This window comes from Malaclemys terrapin, chromosome 3 (assembly GCF_027887155.1).
Source record: "Malaclemys terrapin pileata isolate rMalTer1 chromosome 3, rMalTer1.hap1, whole genome shotgun sequence".
NCBI classification, from domain to species: domain Eukaryota; kingdom Metazoa; phylum Chordata; order Testudines; family Emydidae; genus Malaclemys; species Malaclemys terrapin.
The window spans coordinates 12579330-12591346 of NC_071507.1; the positions used below are offsets into that span (position 1 = coordinate 12579330).

The window sequence follows — 12017 nt, forward strand, 5'->3', positions numbered from 1 at the left end:
ATGTGATATACCCATGTGCATTTAAGCACAATGGGGTGAGTTAAGGATGAAGTGACTCCTAATTTGTTTGCTTTGTCAGAACCTTCACTTTTTTTCTGCATTGGCAGGAAGATGCATAAGATGACCGCATAGGTCTTTTTCATCTCCAATTTCTATGACCCTGTGATTTTAAAATTTATTATGTAATTTAACATCAAAAAGCTCAATAAGACCCTATTTTTTATAAAGGTAGATCTGCAATTTTGTATTTTCAGAGTCTATGTAGCCAGATGGAGATTTTGGCTTCCTTTCTGACATTAGTCAACAAGAAATCCAAAAACTACATGCCTTATTGATGGGCTGGGGCCAAGCGAATGACTCAAAATTTCAAATATAAGCTTAGGGAATCCCATTCTCTTGACCAAATAAAGCAATCACATACATATTAACAAACATTACCTTAATCAACAAGGAAGCCACTTTTGGAAAGAAGCAGCACATAGGTTTCATAGGAAAGGGAAGAAGAAGTGCTTCAGCATAATCTGTATACACTGAGTCGTCACAAGGTAAAATGGGAAAAATAAATTACAATATCCATACAGACAAAAGACATGGTCATTAAAGCATGTTTTTCCTGTACTGCATTTGGATCAAATCCAAAACTTCCAGAGATAGGACCATGTCACAGGGTGGCTAGCTCCTTAATGGGACACAGGACCAGCCCCCTCCTGTAAAACAATTAGCTTGCCTCCCTAGGTGGGGAGAATGAGGGTGTCAGGTGATTCAGTCCAGCCTGGGGTAGATAAGGAAGAGGCCTGGAGAGAGAAGAGGGCTGATGGTTGGCGTTGGCAAATGCCTGCAGATACTGAGAAGGCTCCTGCAGGGAACCCTGAGTTAGCAGGTGAGGGAGACTCTAGCACGGGAAGAATGTCTGCCTGCTGTTCTCTCCCAAATGGGGGAAGAATAAAACAAAGATAATGGTGGTCAGCTGAGGGAAGCTATGGAAGGTTACAGCCGATTGGTATTAAAAAAGCCCTGAGGAAAACCATGGGACTCCTCTGTGAGAAAGAGAAGATGGCACAGAACCAGAGAGAACAATTTCTCAGATAGGAGGAATTGGGCCCAGCTAAGGACTGGGTTGAAGCGACTTTATTTTCAGTTGATTTTGGTTTTAATGAAGTAGACCCCCTGAAGGGGAATTTTGTGCTATAAGGCCTAGACTGCAGGATCCACTTGTTTCTATCAGACAGATCATAATGTTTGCATGGGCACCTGCTACTTGTCATCCATTCTACACATCATGAGACCACTTAGTGAGTTCTTGTGATGCCTTGGACTTTAGTGAGAGTTGAGGATGATCAGGATCTTCCAGAATCAGGCCTTTAGTTTGCACACAAACAATGACAGTTCTATCTCCTGTTTCTACTTCTCCAACTTTTCGGCTAGCTTTTCCATTACATCACCAACTGCATAACTTTATATTTCATAGGCTTCAGAAGTGTGCTATAGTTACCTACTTCTTAAAAATCTACACTGAACAACATTCCCATTAAATGGAAGAAATTGACTGCATGCTTTCCTCCTGTAATTTACACACTAATTGAGGTGTAAATCAAATACACTCTTAAAATATTGTATACAAACAGATACTTTTTCTTATATTACCTTTTCAGCTGCCATTGTGAAGTACTTAAAGGCAGAAGCATTACTCTGTGTCACTGCAACACTTCCTTCTAAAAACATCTGATCAATATAAAGAAAAGGAGATATTTGCTCCTTAGATGTGTTATGAATCCCTGCCTATCCAGTTTCTCATAAAAAATATAAACAGTAGGACAAAGTCCGCTCCTACTTCCACTTGTACATCCCCAATAAGGCCAATGATATTGTACAGACGTAACTGAGAACAGAACTTTGCCAGTTCTCTCCCATTCATGAGTTTTTCTGACTGGTTTAATGTACTAAATTTTTACTGATTTATACTGAGTATACACTAATAGAATCGTGATAATTACTTGTTTGTAACTTGTTTTCTTAAAAAAGCCGTTAGGTTATTTGTAATAACTTCTGAGGCCAAGATTTTCAAAAGTGACTGGTGACTACTCTTACACCCCTGCGTGGCTACTTTAGGTTTAGCCATTATCTAGTCCTTGACTGTTGCAATTTACCAAATTAATCTAATGAAAAGTAATATGTACCTTTCCCAGGAATGCCATACCATGTGTATTCCCTGCTTTGGCTGCCTTTAGGAAATAGTAGAAAGCTTTCTGAATAAAAAGCAATAACAAAGTTACATTTTTTCACCTGAAAAAGGGCTTTTTTTTTTTATAAATTTCAACAATGACAAATGTTTTGCACAGCTTTACACCTCTTCTTGATTTAGACAGACCAGGAAGTGTCACAACGCAAAACTGAAAATAGCTTTACGCATTTAGGCTCTGAAACTACAAACGCTTACACACAAGTATGATTTTATGCCCATGTGGAGTCCCACTCAATGGGACTATTCATGCATGTTAGCCTTTGCAGAATCAGGGCCTTAATCTGGTATGGTAGGTGGGTGGTGGCTGAATCAAAGGTAAGAACAGAGCATCTAGATCCATTACCTAAGGAGACTCTGACCTTAGACAGGAACAGATTGACAGTGTTGAGGCCATGTGAACTAATTTTTACAAATTCTTGTTACCATGTATGTGATCATAAGAAAAAAACTTTAGTGTTCCCCATAATGTGAATTAGCTTTTAAAAATATAATTTGCCTTTAAAATACATCCTCTCCCACAATTGTCTCAGTTTTGTGTCTGAAAACACTCAGATAAGCACAAATTGTCATCAGTATCACACATTTTTTATATGTACATGAATTACAGTATATGTCTTCTTACAGGGTCAGTCTTAGACGCAAGGAACAGCTTAGATATTTGGATTTTTGAGGCCCCGGAAAGCTGCACTGACCCAGTAAGTCAAAAGTTGTCAGATCTACTCCAACAGCAAGAATAGAAAGGGAAGAGACTAACTGCCTTACTTGCTCTGCTCCCCACAGGACTAGAGAGGGAAGAAACTTGCCTCTAATTCCATCCTCTCTCATATATGTTTGCTGCAAATGTTTAAAAGTTATCTTGCACTGAAACTTTTTTGGCTGCTTTGGGATACTGAGATAATTATGGGGCCCGGATATTCCGTCTGAGCCCACCCACCTTCATAACCATGCTAGCTGAAACTCGGTAGAATAAAGTCTTTTTTAGTGTATAATGGGGTTCCTAATTGAGATAAATGACTTTCGTTTACTGCAGAATATTCATTATGCAAATAAACTGGCTGTAGTGAAAACTAGTGTTGCAAGATTTAATCCTCAGCTCTTATTTAAATATACCTACAGAATGATCTTTCTCTAGTCCCTTCCTTCCTGCAAGATGTAATTGTCCAAGAAATACCTGGAAATAAGTATTCAAACATTTTATTTCAGCAATATTCTCTGTCTTTCTGAAATCCCAGAAAAAATACCGTTAATTCCCACTGGGCAGAAAATAAAAGTTTTGAAAGTACTTTATTACTGACTTCTGAGCAAGTAGTATATCTGGAAAGCTTTCATACAATGGAATAAATATTGTAATGGTTTTGGCATAACCTAATAAAATTATTACTTCAATTCATTTTATCGTAGCACCCAGAAATTCTAATCGAGGTTGGGACCCCACTGTACTAGGCACTGCACAAACACATGGTTCATGCCTAAAGAGCTGACTTCTAAAATCCTAATCCTGCAATCAGATCCATATGAGCAGACCTTTGTGTCTGCATGGAGTCCAATGGAAATGAATGGCTATGTGCCATGTAGGGATTCAGCCATACCAAGGAGTCTCCTGTATCCATTTTCCTGTACCCATTTCCTGTGCCCAAACCCTGTACCCGTTGACTACAACATGACAAAACATTTGTAGTTCATGAATACTGTCCTGTCCCCAGAAGTCAACATTTTTTCCAGAAAAAAGTATCTTAGCTTTATACATTACCTGTATCTGTGTGTCTCCTCTTTCAGCCAAAAACTTATAGTATTGGTGTACATCCCAATCTAAGAAGTCATTGTTTGAACTCAGATTTTCTGATTTTTCCATCAATCTCACTTTTTCTACTGGCATTTCTTCATTTTTTTCTAATTTATCAGCAACTGTTAATAAAAATGACAAGACAAGAGTTGACATAGAACAGTGGTATTATATTAGAGATTATTAATGTGGATGGTACATTACATAGAGTTTCATGAAATTATGCAAAAAACTGGTTAGCCAAATAAAGTCGAAAGATGTACCAAGAATGTTCTAGCATTGTTTATACAGTGCTGAATTCAGGAAAAATGATGGTATCTGCCCCTGCCATCTAGATCTTTTGTAGCAGGGGCAATGGAGGAAACATGAAAAGCAGGCCATTGGATTAGCAAATTGAAAAGACACTTAAAAGGGCTGATGACAAATTCTCATAATAACTACAACACTTAGTGTAAGACTGGATTTCAACTAACAAGTTGAGAATTAAAAATGGACAACTGTAGAAAGTGAGAGCAGACGAAGAAACTTGTTTTATGTGAAGCAGAACAAAAGCAAGGAACTTGGAAGAAGGGACAGTGCCTAGATTTGCATTAGAAACTCCGCAGTTTCATTGGTTTATCTGCTCATTATGTCATGTAGATGGAAGGCCAATATGGGATGACCTGAGAAATGACAACCATGTTTATCAAAATCACAGTATTCCTGCCAGAAATGTACTGGTTATTGCTGCATTTATGCAACTTCCATAAAGATGATGTGTATGTATTTGAGGAACTAGAAGTAAGATATGGGAATTACTTTCATAACTTGAATATTAAGGTCAATAATTCTTGGTATGAGCATAGCAATAAATGACATTTTATTGGTGTTGCATTAAGAGTAAAATTGATAAATGGGAAAGATAGCATGGAAATTAATAAAACAAGATACTTCAATTTGGTATATATTACTTTCAGATATGAAAAGTTGGTTTTCCATTTTTCTTATAAAATATTATATGAAGGTTACTTTATAATTCAGAGAGAAAGAATATCTTTATCCAGGCAAATTAAAGTTAAAGTTGAGAATGTGACTTTTAAAAAATGAACAGTGTTATAATTTAACAAACATCAGTGAAACGTTGGGAGTTCAAAAAACATGCAGTGAACATTTTAACATCACTGTTAACTTTGCCCCCTATCTCTGCCCTCCTTCCACCAGTACACTGAAAAGCCTCATCAGTTCCCACAAGAAATTTAGTCATCTCTTTTAAATAAATAACAATATGTGGCTTTCAAGTGTATGGTAAAACCTACCACCCATGCTTCCAGTTGATGTGGGGCATGTTCAGTTATAAAGAGGAAAGTGTTTGGGCAAGCTCATAACTCAAATGGCTGAACAGGTTTTGCCTCAAACTTCAGTGAAGAAATATAGGTGTCATGAGCTATATGGCTATGTTGGCTTGGTTTAAAACTTCTATGGAGCCTTAAATGTGGTTCTCTTTGGGTTTATAAGTTTGAATGTGGTTTGGGAGAACCATGTTTGAGGCTACCATAGTTGTGGAGATTCTAAAGTTCCAGCATCAGATTAGTTTCCATGATTAGGGCAAGGGTACCCAGTAGAAATTTGTCTGAGGTATAAGTTTGCAGTGACACAAGGTAGATGCAGCCTCCCTCATGCCATTAGAGATTGTGCTCAGCCCCTTAAACTGGTGGCACTGGCTGGAAAGTGGCATAGCCAATGATGTCCAGGGTGTGTCTAGATTCACTTCCTCTTATGAAGATGGGGATGCCAAAATCAGGCTTCTAATGGAAATTGTCTTAGAACTTTAACTATGATGTCCCTAGAATGTTTCCAAAATCTTATTGTAACTATTATCTGAAAATACACAGTATTAATGGAACTCATGAGACTGCAATACTACATAGCTTAAACTCTACTATTAGATATATGTGCATAGCTCCTGTAGAAAATCTTAATGAAAGCTGCATCTGAGAGCAGAATCGGGTGCAATATATATATATATATTGTGACAGACCGAGACCAGTGGGGTACAGGAGTCTGGTAGAGGGCAAATATACTGGTCACTGGATGAGCAGTTTTCTGTTCACTGAGTGACCAGAGAAGGGGCTGCACTAGAGTAATCAGGAACCTACTAGAACCAGTTAAAGCAGGCAGGCTAATAAGAAGCTGCTAGAATCAACTAAGGCAGGCTAATCAGGGCACCTGGGTTTTAAAAGGAGCTCACTTCAGTTTGTAGTGTGAGGAGCTGGGAGCAAGAGGTGCAAGGAGCTGAGAGGGTATGCTGCTGGAGGACTGAGGAGCACAAGTGTTATCAGACACCAGGAGGAAGATCCTGTGGTGAGAATAAGGAAGGTGTTTGGAGGAGACCATGGGGAAGTAGCCCAGGGAATTGCACCTATCATGCAGCTGTTACAGGAGGCATTATAGACAGCTGCAGTCCACAGGGCCTTGGGCTGGAACCTGGAGTAGAGGGTGGGCCTGGGTTCCCTCCAAACCTCCCAACTGACCTGGACTGTGGTTTCTTCCAGACGGGAAGGTCTCTGGGCTGTTCCCCAACTCACATGGTGAAACTCTGAGGCAAGAAAATCCGCCTATAAGCGCAGGACCCACCAAGATAGAGGAGGAACTTAGTCACGATATATAACCAGTTATAAATGAGAAATTGTTTTTTCTTCACTTCACATATTATTTTTCATTTGTTCTAAGATGAGATATGACAATAGTAATAACATGTGGATTGCTTACTGAAATATGCCACTTTCCTGTAATTAGTTAGTGCTGCTTCACAATTTCTTGGAACATTGATTCCGACCCAGTAACGGTATCCCTAATACAATAAATAACAGATATTTTTCTTATTCTTTAACCTTTGGATTATTATATAGAGAACAAGAAATAGAGCTGCCAAATACATAATTTACAAACCAAAATCATCTGGGCTATCAAATTTCCTCCAAGACTTCCAAATGTATAATAAACAAGTGCCTAAAACATAGAAACAAAAAATTATACAAGGAATGAAAAAAACAAAACCAGTAGTATTTTTGGTAAGTCTTTTCTTTAGTTTTTAAAAGTGTATCACTTTTTATTTTTCTTACCTTGGCTTGATTATACTCCATTCCTATGCCATATGAAAACATAAATCCTAAAGCCTGCAGATCCAAAATAAAATCACATGTCAGTACATTTATTTATGTGTGGTCATTCATTTTGTTTATACAAGTTGAAACAGATGCTGCCTGTTTGATTTTATTGTATGTAATTTCTTTTCTGATTTGTGAGGGGCTTTTAAGAGTTAAAACTCTTCTAACTGGGGTTATGAAGTCTTCATTTAGTAACTTGCTATGGTGCTTTGCTTTTTTGTTACCAGTCAGGTGAGCAGGTTAGGCTTGTGTGAAGCATGATTCAAGATAAGATTAATCTTAGATAACTGTTAAAAACTAAAGAAAACTATATTGGTTATTTTGAAACTTGTCTAGTTGAACTACCAGAGAAAGTTTCCTCCAACAAGGTGGTATCATTTTGTTTGTTAAGAGCCATGACCTAAACTGAAGCACCGAAAACTTGTTTCATGGTTTATGCTGGAGTAAGCAGCACCAGCTCAAATCAATTCTGACTAGCAGTGGTTTAAATTTTTTTGACACAAAATTGGTTTTGACAAAAACAAATTCTATGGGAAAAATTTCATTTCTGAAATTTTCAATATTTGGATTTTGTAAAATCCAAAAGAAGAACAGGAGTACTTGTGGCACCTTAGAGACTAACAGATTTATTAGAGCATAAGCTTTCGTGGACTACAGCCCACTTCTTGCATCCGAAGAAGTGGGCTGTAGTCCACGAAAGCTTATGCTCTAATAAATCTGTTAGTCTCTAAGGTGCCACAAGTACTCCTGTTCTTCTTTTTGCGGATACAGACTAACACTGCTGCTACTCTGAAACCTGTAAAATCCAAAAATTTCCATAAAAAACTAGGGACAAAAATGGGGGGGGAAACTTATTTTTTTGCAGTGGGAGAAAGAAATCATGTCATGACTAGCTCTACTTTGCACACCAATTCACAATGATTACACTAGACGGCTTGTTCCTGTAGCTACACGTCTGCCCAAAAGAAAAAAAAAGGTAGTTTTCCTCAGCCACCTTATATGCCCTCTACACAGCACCTCTGTCTTGTTAGAAGTGCCACAGCTGGGCCAAGCTGTAGTGTACTGCCCCTTACTGATTAACAACTCATTTCTGTGCAGTGGCTGATGTTTGAAGAAAAATCCAAACTCTTTCTCTCCTTGGATCACAGAGAAGAAACCTTATTTTTACTTGGTAAAGTAAACAGAAATACATGGGAAAACAAAATAAATCTAAGGATTGAGACAAACTGGTTTCCCTTGATTTTTATAGCTCACTACGCAATGGATTGGTAACCCTCTCCCAGCCATCTTAAATTCAGAACTAGGAAGTTATGGGAGGGCCTAAACTAAAACCCATGGAAAAAGGGTTTAATGTGGCTCCACCTAATGAACAGTCCCTGGTTTCCCTTCTGTAAGTGGGGGAGAAAACATAGCAGTATTTCTGTCCTCCTTTCAGGAACAGTGAAGAAACAATGCTTTTGAGCCTTTTAAAAGAATACAAGGGAAAGCTGTATTTCAATACTGTATCATACATGCACCATTTGTACTACATATCCCACCCATGAGAGAAGGCTCACAGAACATGAAAGAGGATACAAAATTAAAAGCAACATTCCAGGGTGTTAAATGGGGAAAGAAATGTAATTCCTATCCTCCCTGACCTTTTGAGCTCTGCTCTGAAGAATCCCCAAAACACAAAGGAAATACTCCTCTACCCCGATCTAATGTGATCCGATATAACATGAATTCAGAAATAACGCGGTAAAGTGGGGGGTTGGGCTGCGCACTCGGATGGATCAAAGCAAGTTCGATATAACGCGGTTTCACCTATAACGTGGTAAGATTTTTTTGGCTCCCGAGGGCAGCGTTATATTGGGGTAGAAGTGTATATGGTGAGGCACACTGCTGCCTGAGAGCCTTTTCTCCAAGATCCTGGATAAATGAGACCCTCTCTCCTCTGACACACATATGACCAGATTCTGATGTCACTTATGTCGGTGTAAATCTGTGGTAACTCATTTAAAATCAACAGAACTAGTCTGAGTTTAAATGGGTCTAACTGTAATCAGAATGTGTGTCTCAGTGCTTCTTAAAATACTACACCAACCTGCCACTCTCTTTGGAATTCTAACTTTCTGTGATTTTACTAAGGAAACTTTAGTTATTTGATGGTCATGGCATTTTAGTCCTTTTTAATATTGGCTACTGTATCATGATAGGAAATGCCTCTTATTCCTTTGAAACTTTTATAGATTAGTTAAAAAACAGGTTTCTGTGAGAGACTAGAGTGGTCTATCTGGGCAGAAGATTCAGAAAAAACAGCGTTATAGGGTAATTTACCCAAGTGGTCGAGTGGCTACAATAACTTTTCATTTCAGTAGCTTCACCAAGGAGATGAGTCTCTCCCGAGGCTTCAAAATATCCAGGCCCTGAGCCTATAGAGGAATGGTTCTCAACCAGGGGTCTGAGGCCCCCTGGGAGGCCGTGAGCAGGTTTCATGGGGGACGCCCAGCAGGGCCCAGGGCAGAAAGCTGAAGTCCTGCCACATGGGTTTGAAGCCCAGGCCCTGTGCCCCACCACCCAAGGCTGAAGCCAAAGCCTGAGCAATGTAGCTTTGCGAGGGCTCCTGTGGCATGAGGCCCCAGGCAATTGCCTTGCTTGCTACCCACAATGCTGACCCTGGCTTTTATATGCAGAAAACGTGCTATTGTAACACAGGTGGGCCATAGAGTTTTTATAGCATGTTGGGGGGGGGCCTCAGAAAGAAAAAGGTTGAGAATCCCTGCTACAGAAGGCTAAACAGGAAAGCCATTATGTTAAATAACTTTTAAACAGGGTGGAACAATGGGTTTGGCTGTGACAAATGTTGTTTTTAAAGCCATGCAATAAAAGGAGAAAGTCCCCGAGGGGAAAATCTATGCCCATTTACCTGGAACATGGATAGCACAAATGATTACCATACATATGGATTTGGGGTACTGGTAATCTGTCATGTCTGTAACTTGGTTTCCTGGAGTTATGTGAACACTGTCCCTCTGCATAAAGGGCCAAACTACAGTAGGACTGGGAAGTCAGGATGATGCAAGTCTATGTCTCTTTATGAAGGGAAAGTCTTAAGGCCCTAATATGGCTAAGAAACCATGTTACCTAAGGACCGAAGTCAATGGAAGTCTTTTGACTGACAGTAATGGTCATTGGATTGAGACCTTATGTGACAAAAACTTGAAGTCTTTTACCTTCACACAGTTCTCCATGTTCAGAAGTCCTTTAGATGAAAAATGTCTAGGGATAATAAGAGCCTTTGGGATGTTGATGCATCATGGACCCAAAAAATGATCCTTCAGTGATCACACATTCCCCAGGATGGAAGAAGTGGGAATATCTTTTTGATAAATAGCAGTATTAGCTTAAGTCAGATTTATTAAATCTATCCATCCATGCAAGGCTCCTATCACCTTGATAGCTAAGCTCCAAAATTCAGTGCCCAACAAAGCTGAAACTGAATGAGCTACGTAAATCTTCATATTTCATTCTGCTGAGAAAGATGCTTCTCTGAAAATAAGATCGTGCACTAGGAATATTTTGGATATTTTTGAACAAATGGCCCCAACATAGCTGGATACTGAAATGTGTAATGTCTCACCCAGTAAAAAAGTTCAGATAGTGAAAGACCAAATGTTTTCATTTAATATGATCTCACAAGAGAGCCACACTATTGGCCAAGTGACAGACTGACACCTCTGTTCTTCCACTCTCAATAACTTCAGTTCCCATGAACAGGTGCATTTAAATACTCCCTGAAAGTGGCTGCTACTAATTCTAGGCGAGTCCAAATGATGCCATTGACTTAACTGGGCTTTGGATCAGTCCTTTAAAGAGTCATAGATCCAGCAATGAGTAGCCAATGAAGCAGAAGTTTCATGGGTAAGGCTGTAAGAAAATCATGGGCTGTGATTTTGTTGTGGAAACTGCAACATTTAACATACACCACAACTTTTACTAGTTGCTGCAAATTTGAATGGCATTGTGATCCTGTGCACCAGGTCACAACCTCACTCATTCACAGTGTCACAACAGATGGAGAGGAGGCTGGGCCAAATTTGAGTGAGGGGTGTTGTAACCTGGCACACTCAAATTTGTCCCCGCACCAAAACTGCAAAGTTTACATTAAAATAAAAATTGGAACATTATGAATAAACAGTTTCAGACATAGAGACAAAAAACCAATCCCCTTATAAAGCTCTAAATGCAAGAGATGATGCAAACAGTGTAGAGTCAGAATGTATATTCACTCTATGGGAGAAAAGGAACTGGCAGATAAGCTGTGTGTATACACACCTTGAGGCACATGCATGGACTTCTTTTTTACAAGGGATCTTGAGTTTTACGATTTACCCTAGTTAATCAACTCCCAAGGTCATGAGCATACAAGACAACCTGGGACTGCATAGTGTAGCTCTGCAGCAGACGTGTACCTTTGGAGAAATGCTAGTTCTATTTTAAAATGACTTAACTCTATCTGCAGTAATTCATGTTTATTCATTAAATATTTCAATTCTAACACCCTCTTATTTTTAAAACGTGATTGTGATTATTATAATTAATGCAATGTCACGATTTCCACTTTAATCCCCAATTGTATTTCAGTCCCTTGGCTGTAAAATTTTTGTGATGGGGACTAAAACATTGCATACGTGCTTTCAGCCCAAGATCAATTTAATTTCTGTACATTTTTGAGAATAAAATTATCTTGTGCATTTGAACTAGGAAAATATGTAATTAGATTGTTTAAATTAATTTTGCTTCCTGACATTCTAACTCAAAAAAAATAATTTTTTAAAAGTGTTACATGTTTACACTAGTGATT

General features: G+C 38.8%; 1 protein-coding gene across 2 annotated transcripts in view; it reads right to left on the reverse strand.

The window, feature by feature from the left end:
• Positions 1–12017, reverse strand: part of SEL1L2 (SEL1L2 adaptor subunit of ERAD E3 ligase) — a 64800-nt gene that overhangs the window by 16171 nt on the left and 36612 nt on the right. Inside the window, exons 6-12 of one of the 2 annotated variants that reach the window (XM_054021456.1) lie at positions 7127–7180; positions 6954–7013; positions 6774–6855; positions 3993–4147; positions 3357–3413; positions 2178–2246; positions 1645–1722 (exon numbers count right to left, since the gene is read on the reverse strand). In XM_054021456.1, the coding sequence (XP_053877431.1) occupies positions 1645–1722; positions 2178–2246; positions 3357–3413; positions 3993–4147; positions 6774–6855; positions 6954–7013; positions 7127–7180 (555 nt within the window). The remainder of the gene's footprint in view (positions 1–1644; positions 1723–2177; positions 2247–3356; positions 3414–3992; positions 4148–6773; positions 6856–6953; positions 7014–7126; positions 7181–12017) is intronic. The other variant, XM_054021457.1, reaches the window with a different exon arrangement.